The sequence below is a fragment of the Gossypium hirsutum genome, chromosome A05, assembly GCF_007990345.1.
Source record: "Gossypium hirsutum isolate 1008001.06 chromosome A05, Gossypium_hirsutum_v2.1, whole genome shotgun sequence".
NCBI lineage: Eukaryota > Viridiplantae > Streptophyta > Magnoliopsida > Malvales > Malvaceae > Gossypium > Gossypium hirsutum.
The window spans coordinates 28,481,007-28,501,413 of NC_053428.1; the positions used below are offsets into that span (position 1 = coordinate 28,481,007).

At 29.5% G+C, this 20,407-nt stretch overlaps 1 protein-coding gene and 1 long non-coding RNA gene across 2 annotated transcripts; both read right to left on the minus strand.

The window, feature by feature from the left end:
* Nucleotides 1-12,358: 12,358 nt before the first annotated feature.
* On the minus strand, nucleotides 12,359-13,481 carry LOC107957583 (auxin-induced protein 6B). Its single transcript, XM_016893122.2, has one exon. It carries the CDS (start codon nucleotides 13,259-13,261, stop codon nucleotides 12,818-12,820), a length of 444 nt encoding a protein of 147 aa, XP_016748611.2. The 5' UTR covers nucleotides 13,262-13,481; the 3' UTR covers nucleotides 12,359-12,817.
* Nucleotides 13,482-17,840: 4,359 nt separating this feature from the next.
* Nucleotides 17,841-18,779, minus strand: LOC121229014 (uncharacterized). The gene is made up of 2 exons (XR_005926431.1): nucleotides 18,389-18,779; nucleotides 17,841-18,046 (listed from the first exon to the last, which is right to left on the minus strand). It is a non-coding gene; the product is annotated as an uncharacterized lncRNA (long non-coding RNA).
* Between the last annotated feature and the right edge of the window lie 1,628 nt (nucleotides 18,780-20,407).

Genomic DNA, 20,407 nt, shown 5'->3' on the forward strand with positions numbered 1-20,407 from the left:
CAAAAATATCGTTTTTAAAAATAATTAGGGGTTTAGACCATTTTTTCTCAAATTTAGAAAAATAGATCAATTTTGAAAAGAGAAACAGAAAACACGTTTTGCTTTGCAGGACGTATTTTCTGTTTCTAAAAAAATATTTTTTTTTGTGTTGGGTGTTGAAAATTTGGGGAGAAAAATTCATTTGTATTTGCGTTTGAGAGAGATAGTATGATAGTTTTAAAATATGTTTGAGTTCATGGTGGTGCGATGGTGCTCGAAAACTCACACATTTCATCTACCATGTAGGGATGGAACCATCATCTTAGAAGATGTCGCATTGCAACTTGGGTTCCCAAATGACAGTGGTTATACGGTCACGAGTTGAAGTATAACTAGGGCTCCCAATTGACGGTAGTTATGCGATCACGAGTTCAAGTTTTATGCCACCAAAAGAGGATACTTTATAAACCCCATGTATAAGTTTGAGATCATAATCATAGGAGAAAAAATGAACTTTCTAGTATAATCAACTTATTATTTTTCACCATCTCCATCAAAGTAGTATCACTAACCTCATTGTCTAAAACCTATGACAAAGTAAGGGCAAGAAGACTTTCAAGGGGTAAGTGATTGTGACAGTGGAGAAAAAAACTAAAACTCGAGTCGGGGCGACAACAATTGTAGTTATCAATAAGTTCTTTAATCACAATAATTGCTGTCGCCCCAAGTATCGTTTTAGCTTTTCTCCTACGATAACATTGCCTACTCATTTCCTCCTCCGGCAGTAGAAATGACTTACCGTGAAGTCTAAATCATGTCATGTAATCTGAAGACATCATTGAATCTAATAGGAGAATTGGTTTATGGCATAGGCATGAAATCGTACCTATGTTCCCAAATGTAAATATATTTGGCATTGAATTTATGCCAATCTTCATTTGTTCTTCCTCGCAAATCGATCTTATGAAGTTCATCGAGCTCTTGGGGTGACAACGGAATACTTTGCATAAACTCGATGCACGATCGGATTCATGCATCTCGACTATTGCAAAAACTATCAATGATACTTTAACATGCTAGATATTACGATTCGCAAAAAAAAAAAATTGATCGAGATGCATTTCTGAATTCTCGAATCAAAGTATAATTCTAACATCCCTACCCAATCTAGTCGCTCAAATTGAGCTATAAGAGGTTACCACACGAAACTCACAAAACATACACATACTTTAATCATACATGGTGGACCATGCCACTTACCAATATGTGGCGGGTCAATCCAACGGATCGTTCATGTAAGCATTGAAATTCAGATTGCTAAATTGTGGATTATTCTACGGATACAATTTATGCGGAAAGTAAGATGGACATCTAAATTGGTAAATTTATTGCATATACTTAAAATGGCAGACTATTTTGCGGATACCCACACTGTGACAGGTCTCGTGAAACTTAAAACGTGGAACATAATAGAACTAAATTCATTTGTTAATTCACACACATTACATCATGAAAGTCCAAAGTAATTACCTTCTAATTTAACACATTTGTTTACAGATGACCAAACAACTATATATATGTTATTTAGATTGACTTAAATAAAATGAGGAGTCTACTACAAACTCGGCGAATAGTGTGAACTTCTTATTGATCTGACTGCCACACTCTAAACATTAAAAATCTACAAGATAAAAACAATCTAGGCATAAGTATTAAAAATACTTTGTAAGGTTATACAAATTCGATAATTGACTTACCTCATATAATAATTATATGTTAATTTAATATACAAATACAGTTTACCAATTTGCCAATACAATTCGCCAGCAAAGAAGAGTGTTGACTTCATCACATATAGTATATCGACTGCACAACATGATGCAATGACACTTCATATCAAACTTATTCTCATACCTTTTATTGGTGTTGATTCCAACTATAATAGTCAACTCTTTCATTTCTCTTCATTCCTTAACTTGCCAATTTCACATTTCACATGTTTTATAGTACCCGATGAACATTGTAAAAGAACTCAAAATATAGGTATGCTTCACATCAGAGGCTCGTCTAAGCTAATCACTTACATAGGTATCAAGTTACCCGCCTAAGCTAAACATTTATCAACACAATGAAAGCTTGACCAAGGCTGCATATATATGAAAGGTAATTAGTTCAGGTTAAACTTTTGAAACGACATCATATTACCAGTTCAGGCTAAATTTGTGCCACATATTTCTTCGAGTTTGCAACAAATATTGGATCTCGAAATCATCAGAAAATAACATGTAACCATGTGTTTGAGTCTTTTACTAAGTTCATCGGGACACTTTCATTTTGTAATCTCATTCACATTCTTTTGTATCATAATTTGGTATTTCCTCTTTATATGTTTAACAAACCAAATATTCAATTATACAATTAAAGAACAAAAGAAATGAAAGTTAAACAATATTTATATTGTATGAAACAATATTTATATTGTATGAACTTGCTTAGAGTAATTATAACTCGCCACTATAGTGTCTACTCAAAACCTTTTCCTTTATTGCGATCTTCTCTTGGCGGATTCAAATATTAATCTATTACATAGTTTAATTCAATTTTTATCAACCAACATCATTCATTAGCTTATAAAATATATAAGTTAGTTTAATTCTATCACTCAAAATTCCCTTAAGCCTAACAAGTTATGCAGTTGAGTCCCTTTATAACAAAGTTTAAAGAACTCTCAAACTGATTTCGGAAGGTCTATACTTAAGCCCTGATATCCAGAATTAACAAATTTCCATATTACCAAGTGATCCTTTTTCATAACCTCACTTCTAATCTAATCATTTAACACTACCATTTCAAGCATTCAATAATGATAATCTCATGAAATCTTTAACAGTTTTAGAAACGAACACTATTATTAGTTAGATTGAAACACAATAACCTAAAAAAACATAAAATTAATGTACAACATGTTCGATTTAACTTACCATGCAACAGCACAAAGCTTGACCAACTTTCCTAGCTCAATAAAAAAGAAACACAGTGATGGAGATGATGAAGGAAAGAAAATGAACTGCCTCTTTCCATCCACTATGATACGAAATATATATGTCTAATAAATTATTAATTAAGATTAACATCATCATAATTAAGGCCAAAACCTATCAAACCACCTTATATATATAAATGGCTAAATTATCATTTTAGTCCCTACTCGATCAACTTATTATTATTTGCAAAAGAAATCCATAATGGTCACTTCTACCACCTTTATGATTTCAACCGTGTACCATGATCAACTTTCTATTGATCAACTTCCTATCAAATAACCAAACCAGGTTTTCATACAACAATATAATATACTAATAATTATTAAATATTAAACTTGCAAACTTAATTAGTAAACAGGGTTTCGAAACCACCGTTTTCACCATAATTGAAAATGGGTTGTTACAATAACACCCATTCAAACTATAATACGAAATTATAAATTTTACTACGTACCTAATATTAAATTTCAAATACTTATATAAATATTATATAATTGAAAAACTCAAAAGCTAATCTCAACTTTTGATCATTGATATGACAATAATCGGATATCTTTGAGCTCGTCCGGTATACCCACATGACTCGTGTCATTGTTTCACATATTCAAAAAATATGTTATTTCAAAAATATAATGAAAAAAATATTATGATAACTATAGTATTAAATGAATTTTACATTATTACGAGTGAGAATTCATAAGAGGCGTTTACTTGGGGACATATAAATGGTAATCAATATTATACCCATGATTGAAGAAGGAGTATGCAATCACCAATTTTAATTTTTTGTGCTTCTGTTGCTCGAAACATCTCTCAACATAATGTTGCGGATACAACTGATCCCTAACCAAGTTGCCCTGTTTCTTTTAAGTCAGCTAGTTATAGTAGACACCTTAAATGTATCAGATTTCGAGATTTATCTGGTATTAGAAGACCCTCAATTAACCTCAAGATGAATGCTCGCGCATATTATTGTCTTTTAATAGCATTGGCAAAGCTGTTGATATAATTGAAATTGCCTTCTAACAATTTCATCTCTATCTAGCTATCATTAAACTTGTCTGACGTCTTGCTTAATAGTTGTTTGCAAATAGCACTCCAATCCCCAATGCCTACAACCACCACAACGATTGCCCTATCAACCTATAAACTAGGTTGTAATGTTACATCTTCGAGCGTAATTCTATGCTCACCGCATGGAAGATGATATGTGTGTCTCTCGAGTCTCCATCTTTCAACCAAAACACTGATAACTGCAAGATCTAATTTAGTCCTCCCGAGCATGCAATTCTTCAATAACACATGGTGCCCTCACACTTAATTTGTCTATGTACGTCTCGAGAATCTGATCTTCAGTTTGATTATATAAATATAAATTTTTTAAAATTAATAACTTTAACAACTTAATAATTTAATTAACTAAAATTAATATGAATTTCTTACAATTTGTAATTGGATGCCTGAAATGTGTTTGTCATCCAAACGAATAAGCAACATTAACATTTTTAAAATGATAAAAATAAAATAAAACAAAGAAATTATGAAATATAAAATTAAAACAATTAGTATTTGAGTTAAATTGAATGAAAAATTGAGAATAAAATAGTTTAGAGCATTGAGAGAATAATATTTGAATGCAAAAGAAAGAAAATGAGTTGAGTATAAATAACAAATAAACTAGGGGTTAGAAAAAAAATTTGTCGTTTGAATTCGTTTGATGAAAACACATCCAACAGGTCGATTGGCCTATATTTATATGGCCATCGTAAAACTTATTCGGCACCTTCCTAAAAAATGGCTCGCAAAAGTCCTCTTTATAGGGAACGACCATTGACCCTGTGACGACTGGCCCATCCACCGGTAAATTGAGTTGTAAAGCTATGTCCTCGAGTGTGATTGTACACTTGCCGCATGGAAGATGGAAAGTGTGTCTCGAGCTTCCATCTTTCCACCAACGCACTGATAATTGTAGGGTTAAGTTTGTAGCCCTCGAGCATATGAGACACATGCAAGAATCTCGCGTCTTACAAGTAACCACGAATTTTAGTATTTGGGCTCTTTGACAAGTTATGTATGAACTCCTCCAAAACACAATCATTTGCCTATTTATATTGATAAAAAAATTAATTTAAAATATTTTAAAAAATAAAATACTTTAAATTTGACTTAATTGAGTATAACAAAATTTAAAATTTCTTCTTACGATTATCGCTTGAGCGGTGAAAATGAGCTTGTTGTTGAAACAAATCAAAGAGGTTGCCATTTGTGAAAATTTAACCGAAATGAATAATATATGAAATAATTAAATAAGACTATAATATTTTCAAAAAGTGTATTGGAAATTTTAGAACAAAACTTTAGAAAATTAAGAGAGTTGGATTTGAGTGAAAAGAATGAAAAATGACTTGATATTTATAGGAAAAATTATTGTTTTTAAAAATTTTACCATTCTCAATGTTTTAAAAAAACCATTGGTGAAAAGCGCACCCAGCTTGACTCACTTTCACACGCACTATCTCAAAATAACCTACTTTTTTTAATTTAAAAAAAAACCCTGCATATTTACCTTATTTTGCGTAAACCTTTTGTTTATTTGCTGAAAAAACCTTCTAAATACCCAATGCTCTAATTTTGTTTTAACTTCAATTTTTAAGTTTTCAAGCTCCAAGAGTTGCTTAAAAAGTTTGGGTTTTTAATGGAAGTTGTTAAAATTAAGGAGGAGTAAAATTAGATTTGATTTAAAAAAAAATTTTAAAAAAATATCAAATTTTGAGTTAATCGAATTGAGTTATTCGTTTTTTTCGAATCAATTTGAATAAATAATTCAAGTTTCGAGTTTGAGTAGAGTTGAATTTTACAATTCGAATAACTCAAATAATTCAAATAACATAGTGGTGTAAACAAACCTTTGGTCCCTGTCAATTTTGAAAACAAGAAAATTAGTCTCTCCATCAATAAAAAGTACAAAAAAATTAAAATTTATATATATATTTAAAAATTTTAAGATAATTTAAAGAAAGTTAAAATTTAAAAATGTTCTAAAATAATAATTTTGGAAACTTAAATAAGTTAAATAATGATTCAAGTTTATCATCTTAAAACGTTTTATTTTATTTTGAAAAAGTTATTAAATATATATGGTTTCAAATGTATGTATATATTATAATAAGATTTTAATTTGACATGTTAAATTTTTTTAATTTAACTCCATTAGATTTGACTTGATTCAAAAAGAAATTCACATCGAATTAAAATGATAAAATAAAATTCATCATTTTTATTAATTTAAAATTGTTTTATTGGATTCTTTCCAAAGGTTCACTCCTACTTCAAACTTAACACATTTAATATTTTATTTTCACAACCGAATTTCCTCGGTATTTTCTCAAACTTTCTTCTTTTAACTATTAAACCAAAATTACATATCTATGAAAGGAAGTCAAGTGACTTGTACGGATGGTATCCAATTTCTTCATCCATTTAAATTTCATTAATTTTCGTTGACTTCAAACTTAATTACTGGGATTAAATTTGAAGAATTGATTTCCTAATTAATCACATAATTAATATGTGTAGTACTAAAATCTAAAATTTCCAAATTCTTTGTCCACTTAAATTTCTCCAACTTCTTCTAAATGGGTAAAGCCTACTAAAACAATAACTTCTACACTTTTCACTCAACTTAATTGCACTTTTTTTTATGAACCTGACTATTTATATTTTCTTTTACAATATTTTTCAAATAAACCAATATTAATTTAGAGATAAAAATTATGTAAATATATTTATCTCTGACTTTTTTAACAATAAAAATAAGCTTTCTTTTATGACTTTTAAACATCATATAATAAAGTTTTAAAGTCTCTTGAAAAACTAATTTTTCAATGAAATAAATATAATTAATAACGCTTATATAATATTTAATGAAAAATATTTTTATACACAAAATTTAAGTTAATTCTAAAATATTAATTTTATATTTTTAAAAAAATAGAATTTGGTTTAGGTAACTATGAACTTTAAACTTGTATTATATAAACTATTCAAACATTTCGGTTTAAATTGGTTTTAGATTTCTCAATTTTTCTTGTTTAATCTTAAATTTTTTTTAAACAATTTTATTATAGGTTCTGATTATATATACTCTTTTTATTATAATAACTAAAATTACCCATAATCTCTCTTCAGCTCATAATATATCAATGCACTCAAATCAAAGTCCTCTTACACAATAATATTTATGTAGGCTAAAACCACTAATTTTCCGTAGAAAAGGAAACAAGTAAACCAATTCACTCTTCTTTTTGCTAAAACATGAAATAAGTAAGAACATGGGTTAAAACAAAGTATAGCTAACGTATAAATAAAAACAGAAACTCAAAATATATACAACCCATATGTATTCTCCTTTCAACAAGGGACCACCACCCATCAAATTCATCAAAACTTAAGACAAAAGGTTCACATGCATAATAGCATATATATGATTGGTCATAACATATGCTATTGTGTTATTCGGATCTGCTTTAGAGTGAAAATGTTTGAAGCAGTCAATTCCAGTTGCTGGGTTTTGTTTTTTACCAACTTGAAAATCTGGGTTAAACTGTCAGTCATGTTGTTGTATTTCTACACAAGTCTTATTATGTTTTCTTACGTAAGATGTCCCAATTCGTTTCATTTATAGAAAAGAAAAATCCTTGGTTAGATCTTGTGGGTGTGTGGATCTTAATTGATTCCTATAAGTGTGCAGTACTTGTCATTTACTTCAAGGACAAAACGTACGTGATTAGTGGATAATTTATGCTTTTAAAACCCAATTGCTTGACAGCAATCACCAACACCTACTGTGATTAAGACCATAAATATTCTATCATCACTAATAATCAAAATCTAGTTGCTTCAAGCTGTTTTAACTCAAATTTCAGTCTCTAACAATGTTTTTTTTTTCTAAAGTAAAGCAAAAAATTACAATGACGTATTCATAGATAAATTGCCTCTAGTGCTCTCTTCCTTTAGAATTTCTTGTATCTCCATAGGGGTCACCAAATATGTATAAAACTTAATCATTCGATAGGGTTATTTTTGTTAATGCCTCTACAATCTTGTTAGTTTCCTTAGGAATAGATCTCAATGACCACTTCTCTTTATTAGCAATGACTTGTTTTATCTTCTTTATTGAAATAGAGTTGATTCTTTCAGGTTTGTTATCGCTAATAGCTGTTATAACCTCTAGAATTGTATTCTTATTTTTGAAGTATGTGTAAGCCATCCAATATGCCCCAAAGCTCAGCAACTATACCCAAACACTTCCTCAAAAAACGATTATAGCCAAGAATCCAATTCCCCTTCCCATCTTGTATTGAAGCCATCAATAAAGATTGAATTATAAAATTTTGAGTTAATATATAATTTTAAAGGGATTAAAATATAAAATTATTATATTTTAAAGAAAGAACACTCTTACTTGCTTACTTGCTTACACCTCTTATTAGCAAGTGGTTACAATGTCATCTGGTTTGAAGTAAATTTTGATTAACAAGTCGATTTCAAGCTAATACATTCTTTAATTACGGAAATTGCTGCGATCTTGACAAATGAGTCCAAATTTGCAATAAAATCCAGTGATTGATAAACATAAAAACAAACAAAATATTTCAATATATGTATACGTGTGTGTTAAATCTAGTGATGTATATAAATAAATAAACCACCAATAACATCACTTCACAAGATTATAATATATATAGATGATTGATTAGTTTCTTTCATTTGTTTTTGGGCAGACAATGGTCGCAGCTTTAAACATGAAACTGAACTTTCCTTTTTTTTCCATCAAATCAAAATTTTGAGTTACTTCCCCACACGTACCTTAATCAAATTCTTCTTTTTATGAATTATAAATTTTTTTTGTAAAACTCTAACAATAACTTAATTAATATAACTTAAATTTAAATTATATTTGAGATAGTAAATATTTTAACCATCAAATCAATACACGAGATTCATTTATTAAGAATTTAATTGAGGTTGATAATATTCATTAAGTGCCACATTGTGGACTTGGTTCCTCCCAGCAGCTCCACTCAATGTTGTTATTTAACTGTTTTTTTTATCTTTGATGTATAAACTATTTGAAAAATGGAAGTGACAAGTCAGAATTGGGACAAAAAAGAAAGGCACTTATGTTGGGAGGTGGGGTGTGCTGCAGGTATATACACATGTTACTTCAACAATTTTCATTTTTGGGTCTCTTATTTATTTTTTTGACATTTACCCATCGCCTTGCCCTTGCCTCCCACTACTTTATAAATTATAATGCTAAACCTTTTTTCCGGGGGGTAAAAAGCTTCCAACCATACAACTTGGAAATGCAACAAATTATTCGAATCCTACCAAGAAAGGATGGTTGAAAAATATCCTCAATTAAATATATATATATATTAGAATGGAAGGGAATGATTTGATTTTAAGATATTAAAATTTGTAATTAGATTTTATATTTTACGTAAATTATAAATTTAGTATCTGTATTTTAATGTGATCATTTTTAATCCTCATAGTTTTAGAATTTAAAAATTTTAGTTAGATCAAATCATAGTTATTAAATTCATTAAGTTTTGTTATTTTTTAAAATTTGATGTCTCAAACATATTATCACATGTGTAATGCTATATTTGTTTGTTATTTTCACATATTACTTATAAAAATTCAGTTAACAAATTTAACAACAATCATTTGCATTAAGACTAAAATTTTAAAATTTAAAAAAAATATAGCTTTCTGAATGTGACCCATTAGTGAACGTTGACTAAATCTATAACTTTACGCATAATGCATGACTAATGACATAATTTAATCAAACAGATTTAAGTGTTACTATTGGGTTAGGACTAAAATTTTAAAATTAAAAAAGTATAAGACTTAAAATAAATTAAAGTAAAGTACATGTATTAAATTCATAATTTCTACAAAGTATAAGGTTAATAGCTCTATTTGAACATTTTAAGACATCTAATCTAAGGCTAACCATTGAAAATTCAAAATGCTTAACCTAGCTATTATATGTCATAGAAATGACATTTAGGTTAGTGGAACTCAATGAGTCTCTAAGGATTATTAGAGTATTAATTATTTTTTTAAACTTAAAATTTTTTTATTAATAATAATATCAATATTAATTAAACTATACTGTACTCAAGAAAAAAGAGTTTTTCTCCTTTAATTTTCTAATAAGGTACTAATAAAATTGATCTATACTGCATAGTTATTAATGCACGATGAAGATAGAGTTTAGGCCTTTCTAAGGCTACTCGGCCCAATACATCCAAATTAGACTATACTTGAATAGGGAAATTTTGATTTAAGATTGGTCTGGTTAGGCTCAATTCTTATTTATTAATTTAACTTATAAAATTAAATATGAGAAAATATTTTCAATAACCTCTCCATCGAGATCAACTATATGGAGAGCAATTCACGTTTGAAATAAGTTGGAATATTTTTTATTTAATAATAACTATTGTATTATGTTTTAAGGGATGTTTCACGAAAGATGTTTCACACAGTATTGTTTAACTAAAATAGAAGAAATGGATGTAACCTCAAAATATGTCACGGTTGTTAGGAGCTTAGCTTGGTGGATCAAATATGGAGGTAGTTATAGATTTCTTTTTAACATTTTTTCTGGAATGCTGAGTGCTTCTCCCTTATTTTAGAAACATTGTGAGCTTTTCTTCATTATTTACCATTAACAACAAATCCCTTCACCATTCTTTTTTAACTATTAATGCCATTGTAATTGAAAATTAATTCCATTGCTCCTTATTGTCAACTTTGTGACTCTCATTCTTATATAACACTATAAATAGCAGCTTTTCACAACAAGTGAAGGGACTTTTTAGTATTTGAAATCACTTTCTAAAATCCTCTCAACTTATTCCTTTATTGAGCCTGATTGTTAATCACATTTCCCTTTCACCACCATACCAACCACCACCCGTCATCACGCATAATGTTACTGGATATATTTCACTCTTTCTCTCAACCTTCGTTTGGTACATTTTATTCACTTGTTTATAACATTTTTTCTCCCCACAGAAAAACTCTCTAGGTAGACATATTTCTATGATATATATAGTATTCAGTAAACCTGATATACATGTTTTTGTGTTAGATTGAAGCTGCCTTTGTAAAAGAAAACACAAATTATAGCATTTGGGGACCCTTGGCAGTGCACATATTGACAGCTTTAACTCATCCCTTTCCCATACCTTTGGATTCGATTCTCACTTTGTAAATGATAAAATACGAATAAAAACATAATGATAAACATAACCTTATCACCCTCTTTACTTTGGAGTGAAATATCATAATCAAAATCATAACGAGCAGTCATCAGAAAACAAAAGTATCAATGTATAGCATATTCTTAAAATTTGTTCAAGGATTAATGGAGCTAATCCCAAACATGACAAAGAAAGGAGAAGTCAAGGATTGAAAGCAAGGTAGCAAACGTTGAAAAAAGAACATAATATAATCAGTCCATATTTTAGGGGATTTGGTTGTTGAGACACCAAATATTTCTAGATTAAAAACATTTTTCTTCTGGGGTAATCTCTAATGTAACAAACAAGACAATGATTGCATCATCCATTTGACACCGCTATAAAGGAAATTAGCAATAACTAGGTCTAACTCTTCAAAGGTGTTACAGTACAACAATCAATGCATGATGAACCAGCTAGTATATTAAAAAACAATAACAACAATAATAGAAGAAGATAAAAAGAAACACAAATAATTAATGAGTAGCTCTAGGTGGAGCAAAAAGTGGTCCACTCTTTACTTGCTGTTATATTTCTGTAAGTGTAGATGGCAGAACAGAAGCCAAGCTTGTCCAATTCACATTAATGTCTTGAAGGGGCAATGGCAAAGCATCAGTATTTAGTCAATTTTGTTGAATACACTTTTTTTAGAAGGGGAACGGGGGCATGGGTTTCCCAAGACGAAGAAAGTGAGTGAAGAACCGATAAGTTGATAACGATAATGCTCCACTATGTCTGGTTCTTCCACAATGTCCCCTTTGGATTCCTATTTCCATACGGTTCCTTCAAAGTCAAACCACCCCTCGGGTCCTATGTTAACCCAACACTGATTAAGACACCCATTTTCTTATTTGACTACACAAACTCAACAATCTTCACTTGTGTGTTTTCCTTACTGTTAACTAAGCTTGTCCTTTTCCAACCAAGATTGTCTTTATGGCGGTTGGGTCGATATGAAGCAAAGATTTCATTTAAAAAAGTTGATAAATGATACGAGTCTAAATCTTATAGTAAATACAAAATTAGGCATTTCCTCCATCATTCAATATATCACAGAATTTACAGCAATGATTTAAAATTACTACATTTGCTTTTCTCTTTCTAGTGAAATTCATCGTCTCGAAGCCTAGACCTTCTTTTTCCCGGATTCCAACTCGTGTCTTCTCTGCCATCTCCATCAAGCATAACGAGTCAGCATTCTGCTCAGGTATTCGTACGTTGCCTCACCTCATTGTATCGCCAATTTTAACCCATCACGAATAATTTTTGAAAAGAAATTATAACCCCGCCAACATACCTTGTGATTTACGGTAAGTGAAAGCTCCCCGACTCGGCCAAACTCATTGGTTTCAACTTTCGTCAGTATTGTATAATTAATTCTTCACTCAAACTAACTCGGAACTGACTCAGAATAGCCTCCCCGGGTAAGAATCAAAGACTTTTCCTTTCTCTTTCCAACTGTTTCTTTGGTTAACACATTGTTTTTCCGTGAAGTAACGGTCGAGATTCTATCCACGTATCGAGCTTACTCCTGATCCCCGAGTGACACTTATCTTTAAAGTCTTCGATGTTCAGGAACCTATCGGAGTGACCCGACTCTGAACGGGAAATAAACCGGATCACTTCTTCGAAAACGGACTCGTCGCAGGGGATCGTCAATGGGCCTTGGTTGCTAAACCCATACTCTTCCTCTGCTTCGATAAGGAATTTCCTAAAGACGGGATGGTTCAGGTACGTCACCCGCACCACGAATCTCCTGCAACTCCTCCCCACGCAGACCGCCACATGTCCCGCCGGCACATCAGACGGAATGCGGCTGGCCGACATGCGAGCCTTGTTCCTCCACCGCAGCAGCATTTGCCTGAGCCTCACAATGTAGCGGATTTTGCTGCATTTTCCGAGTCCCGCCGACATCTTCCCCGGAAACTAACAATTCAAAGGAAAAAAAAAACAAGTCTTGTTTCAGAGTTGAAAGCTTTTGTGAGGGGAAAAATAGTGGTTTTGGAAGAGGATTTTATAAAAGGGGAAAGTACGCTATCTGTCTGCTGTTGATGAAGCAAGTAAAAAGCCCAAATGTCTTTTAGCATTGGATAATACAGAAATTATCGCTAATTATTTTTTAATAAATCGAGTACCTTTTCTTTTCAAAAATAATAATTACAAGCATGAAATTGAAAAAAAAAATTATTAATAGCATCCCGTTTAATTTTGGTTGAGTTTTAACTCGATTAATATTAATATTATTGTTTGTATAGGAGTTCGTGAGTTTGAATATCCTGAAATATATTTATTCTCTTATTTACGAGTTAAGATAATATTATGGGTTGTTCTAAATATTTTATAAAAATACTTCAACGTATTTGAACTTACATCTTTCTACACTATGAACAACACTGATGTCAAATGTATAAAGACTCAATCAACAATTCAATTTGTAATCTTAAAGTTTCTCAATTTCGAAAATTAAATAAATAAAATATTTTTAGACACAATGTAAAACATGACATATTTAATGCTGAATATATTTGAGAGGTCCTTTTATTAGGGATTTGATCAAGTTAGTCCTTTGACTATTAAATGGATCGATTCAGTACATGTACTACTAAAATAATCAAATAAAGAAAAATTGGAACAGAGTTAATATTTACTTTTTAATAGATTTAATTTTTTGTCAGTTTTTATAATTTTGTAAATGAATTTTCTTTACTTAGAATTGAACTGCAATTGAAGAAAATAATTTCGAAAGCTTTTTTTATACAATAAATATTAACTCTATTCTAATTTTTCTTTATTTAATTTTTTTAATAGTAAATATATTAAATTGATTTATTTAATAATAAATAGATTATTTGATCCAACTTTAATAATATCTAACGAAGTCTTAAGTACTTTAACCCATATTTAAATACAATTTAACATCCATAAAAAAGTTGTTAGGATTTATTTTTAAGAAAATATAAATGGATAAGAAATTTAAGATATTTCAAAAATACAAGAAAAAAAACAAAATTAATGATGCAAATTAACATTTTGTATGAAAAGTTTCCAAATTTGCAATTTAGATTGAGAAGATAGATGTGATGTATCTTTAAAGAAAGATTTGCTTGGTTTTGATACATTGAACACTGAAAATGGTATGTAGATTACATCATGTGAGGGTTACAACTAGTAATTATATAAAAAAATTGGTCAGTGGGAAACCTTTTATATTTTATTTTTTTTAATCAATGTGACCTGGAAATATCTATATATATTTTTCATTTTGCTTTTTTTTTTGTTACATAAAAGGAGTAAAATTATCAAATTTTTTTAACATATAATTAATGTAGATATACAAACATAAATGTAGAGAAGAGGGTAACATGCTTAGCAAACAAAAACTATAGTTGGAAGAGTGCTTGAAATTATGGTTAATTATTCTATAATGAAATTAAAAGTGCGTAAACGTGAAGATGAATATTGAGATTGGTTATATAGTTCAATTTTTGTCTACATCAATGGAGTCTTGCCCAAAACAATAATCAACTATCTTTCTCATGAAATAACCAATTATTTGAGTTTTAATATCAACTAACTCTCACCCATTTAGCGATGTTACCGTTGTACAAAGAATAAGTCAATCTCTAACTAAACCTCTCCCTCAAAAGTTTAATTTTGCAATACAAGAGACTTTTTTGATTGCTTAAAAAAATAATGCACATATAAGATGTTTTTAACTTGAACAAATTTGTGTTCTCTCGGAATATTTTTAAGTTAGACAAAACTTAAGTTTATGTACTATTTAAGTTTTGATTACATAAAAGTTAGAATATAATTCATTTTTATTAAGTAAAGCTAAAAATCAATATAAGATAATTTTGATGTAATTCCATAAGAGCCTTGATATAATCCAATGCCTTTAAATATGGAGAGTGATCTTACTTGATCTTCAAGTAACCATTTTTCAAGTTTTCAACCTTAACTCAATTGGTATTCATATTTATAAAGTAAAACTAAAAATCAACATAAGATAATTTTGATGTAATTCCATAAGAGCCTCGATATAATCCAATACCTTTGAACATGAAAAATGACTCTACTTGTTCATCAAGTAACCATTTTTCAAGTTTTCAACCTTAACTCAATTGGTCTTCATATTTTGAGTTTTAATTCGCTCAAATATCTTTAATGATGAAAGTGTAATAATAATGTAATTGGGCACACTGTATATCTTATGAAGTGTGTTTTTTAAATAATAATAATAATTATTTTTTTGAGAAATGTTAATCGATTTTTGTTGAAGAGAAGGTATAATCTCTTTCTTTCAGTAGTTATTGAAAATAAAATGTAGCCTAATAAAAACGCACCGCCCCACATGCAAAAGGTGTAGTGAAATGAAGAAGATGCATTTGTTTCTTAAAAGGCATTTATATATTATATATCTGACCAATTGACATGCCCCATCTTTAATTTCCCAAACAAGTCCCTCCCCCAGCCCAACTTCTCTTCTAAATTTACTATCAAATATGAATGGATTTTAAATAAGGATTTGTCGTCTCATATATAGGACTGAAATTGAAAAAAGTTATATTAAGTATTAGAATAAAAAAAATCAAAATTTACTTTTTTAGATGAAATAAATCCTTTATATATATTTGATCTAGAATATTGAATTACAATCTCTAGATAATTTTTTTTTTCTGTCCAGTTTTATTTCAAAGATTGTCTAGACTTGATTTTGGGTATATGCAAATTGCTTCAAAAGTCGTTAAATTTGATCTTGAAACTTCAATTGAGTTTTGATCCAATGTTTGTCTAGACTTGATTTTGAATTGATGCGGGTTGCTTTAAAAGTTAACAAGTCTTAATGTTGAAATTGAGTTTGAAAAGATGCTTGCTTCAAAATTGGATTTGTGTTGGATTCAAAGGACTTCAAGAATTGATCTTAAATTAATGAATTTTAAGGTCATCTAAAGTTGATATGAAAACACAAGTTTCTTCCAAACTTGATATTGAATGGATGGTTGATTCATCCTTAAAAGAATTCTAGACTTGATATTAATGAACATATCTGATCACCTTTTTATTGATCAAACAAAATAAAAAAAAAAGCATTCTTCAAAACTAATACGTTGTTCTTTAAAATTTTTGAGTTTTAATCCTAAACTCCTAAACTTGTGTATAAATTTCTAACAGTCGGGTAAAAAAGAATTTATGTATAAATTAACATATTTTATTTGAGTACTCTTTTATTATTATTTATATGATATTAATTTAAATTAACATGCAATAAAACAATGTTTAAATAATATAATTTCTTTATGGTATTAAAAAATAATTTTTATTTATCTCTAATTAAATTGAATTACACTTTATAGATTGAAAATTTTGCATGCTCAACTTTGTTTTATATTTTGGAATGCAGTTGAATGGTGAAGATGGATGCATGATGCATGTTATGGATCCCCCCAAAAGTCATACTTAAAAAGTAAAGATCGTTTATTTTGTATTTTTGCAAAATGTTTTAGAATTTTAACCCAGATTTTGGGAATATTTATTATTTTATTTTCCCTTTTTGTTAACAAATGTTTTGAATCATCAGGATTCATGAATAAATATACATAGACTTTTAATTTTATAATGTATCACGGAAGATGTAAAAAAACCAGGCTCCTAAGTGGACATAAAGTGGCGGAGATATGTAACAATCGAGGAATACCGTTGTCCCATGTCAGTGTCAGATGCTGACTTGGCACTGTGATTCAGATAGAGCGGGACCCACACGCCCCCAAATCAGCCAATAAGAGATCACTATATTTTATGTGGCCGGACAGAAGCGAAAAAGGTGAACGAGGGAGGTTACTTTTTTGGGGAAAAAGTTGGTGTCTAGGTTCGTAGCCGCTTAGTTGTACTGAAATTTGTCACGGGCCTCACGGGCCTCACGGGCCCCATCCCCCGTTACCATTATAAATAATTATTTTCCAAATATTTATCAATAATCCAAACACTATAAATAGAAGTAATGTCATCAGCTTTATCTATATGTCACATGTTATGTTTATTTTTAATCTTTATATTTTAATTTAATATAAATTGATTTTATATTTTTACAATGATATTAATTAGTTAAAATAGTTTTTTAGTCATTAATCTAAATAATTAATATCTTTAATTATATTAATTAAAATAGAAAAAAAAACTATTTCGACATTTTTAAATAGGAAAGAGTACTTTTACTTTCTATATAAAAGAAAAGTTGTAAGCCTTCTCTATATGTAACCGTATTGGATTTAAATTTTGTAATGAAAAAATTGAAATATTAACCATTTTGGTATACTTACATTTAAAATTTAGTCTTTTTAACTTAAACTACTAATATAATATAAAAGGAATGTAATGGGCATTCCTTTTGTGTCACAACCTTTTACTCCTTTTTAGATCATATAATAATGGTTGTAGAACCCATATTTTGCCCAAGCCTTAAAATAAATAAACCAAATTTTAAAAAAAAATAAAAAAAATCAAAATGCCCATTAAAAGTCCATTTACAAACAAAGCTATCAACCCAATTACAACCCAAAAATTAAAACCTAAAAGAAGCCCAAAAGCTTAGAAACCCTAGCCCACAACCTATTTTCGGAAATTAGAAACTCTAGCCGCAAGCCTCAACCACCCACTTCCAACCACTACCAAGTGGCACATGCCTCCACCACCGTTTGCCTGCCATACAAGAAGAAGAAAAGATAACAAATATATATAATAAAGTTTGTAAATGGCTATAAAGGCCATACTAGAACCGATTGTAAGATGGGGGGATCGATGGTATTTTGAGGAAGAATCGATTGTATTTTGGGGAGAGAAGAGATTGTATTAGAAGGGGTTGTATTACAGAGACTTTTGAGGAGAAATCAAAAGGAGAAAACAAGTTCAAAAGGTGTTTGTCCTTATTTTTATTTTTTTGATCTTCTTTCTATTCATTCGTTTTATCTATTTTACAAATATTTTTAACAAAGAAAAAACTTATAAAAAATATAAAAAAAGGGAAAGAGGGAAGGATCTTACCGGTGTTCAGTTTTCCAACATCGTGGACGACCGGGAAGCCACCGCCGAGGATCGGTGGCCGGAAATCGAATGGATTCTTGAGTTCTAGGGTGTTTCTCATTAATTTTTGAAGGTTTTTGGGTCATTTTAACCCCAAATCCGGGCTCTACTCGAGAAAAGAAGCGAAAAAGGGCCTCGAAAGATTTTTCGGTCACCGTGGACGGCGGCGCCGCCGTCGGTGGTTGGTGACCAGCGTGATGGTTGATGGCCGGTCCGATGACCGGAGGAGGGGAAGGGTTGAGAGAGTTGAGAGCCTTCTCTCTATTTTGAAAAATGAATGTAGGGTGGTAAGGTGGTGTTTTAACTCTTTTTTTTGTTGTTTTTTTCTTAAAGAAAAAGTTTTTTTTATGATAAAAAAAAGAGAAAATAAAGTATGGTTTTAATTAATAATAAAAACAAAATAGTATGGGGGAATAGTTTTAATTAATAATAAAACAAAATAGTGTGGGGGAGTAGTTTTAATTAATAATAAAACAAAGTAGCATGGGGGAGTGGAATCAACTTTTTTGCTTGGGACCATGCATGTTACCTTTAATTGGGTAATTTGCGCAATTGGTCCCCTCCTTTGTGCTAGCCTTCAATCGGGCCATATTTAAGTTTTATATTATTTTAAATTGGCCCTGCAGTCTGTGTGCTATTTCAATTTGCCCCCTTTGCGCGGTATTTTAAGATTTGGGGCATTTTTAATTTTAGATCTCGGACATTTATACGCAATTAATTTTAGCCCAAAATTCTGTTTCAATAATTTGTTTTACTTGTAAGTTATCTCTTGGATTTTGTTTCTTCTCTCAATTAAGTTTCAGTTATTCTTTTTAGAATAAACATGTTTCTACATATTATTTTGATTTCATACTTTTGTAATTATTATTTTTCTCTTTTCTTTTTTTTTCACGTGCATACCTGTTTATATGAAATACCTTTATATTATTATTACTACTATATGTATATATTTATAATATTACTAATAGTTTATTTTTTACATTATTATGTATATACCATGTAAATATTTTAATATTATATTATGTATACATTATATATATCTCTTTTAATATTGTATTTTTATTGTTTTGCATATACCCTAATATTATATCGTTTATATATATTTTTTTATTTCCCATATTATCTTACTTTATATATTTTTAACTATATCATGTATATGCTACTACTATATATCTATTTATGTAGTATTATTAATAGTTGTTTCTAATAGTATGATTATTTCTAATATGTATATATTATGTATTTACCTTCAATATTATATATCGTATATTTCTAATACTATTACGTTATTACTACTATTACTACTATTATTATATTTTTACCCATTACTCTTTAAATACACTTGTTTTACCTTTTACTCTTCACTCACTATATATATTGTTTACTTATCTATATATTCACATACATATATATAATTTCACACATCATTCCAAAATTTTTATTTGTATTATTACTATTAATATTATTATTATCTTCACTATACTATCATTCTTTAGTCTTACATAATGATTGTTTATTAATTACTAGTTTTTTTAATCTCGAATATTTCCTAGCTTATTTGTTATTATCTTTTTATTCGTTTTATTCATTTATTTGTTACCTCGAAATAAGATTTTTTGCAAATAAGGCAATGCTTGGTGTTTGAAAATTTCGAGAAAGCAGTGCCCTAACTTATTGGGTTGCCACTTTTCTCGTTGAATTCGAATAATTAAGTACCCTTCTAAGTTTTTAGAGGTTTTCTAAATGCAAGCCACTATCTTGGAATTTCAAAGCAATATGTCCTAACTTATTGGATATAGCGTTTTGCTGTTTCGAGATAGGAATTTCAAAAAAGGGATAACTTAATGTCAATACTTTGACGCTAGTGAATCCCAATTTTCAAAGTTAAAATATTTTAAAGAGGACTACATCTTAATTTTTTTTTCTTTCGACATTAAAGACATTTGATAATCAATTAGGTACCAATTTTTGGGCGTTACG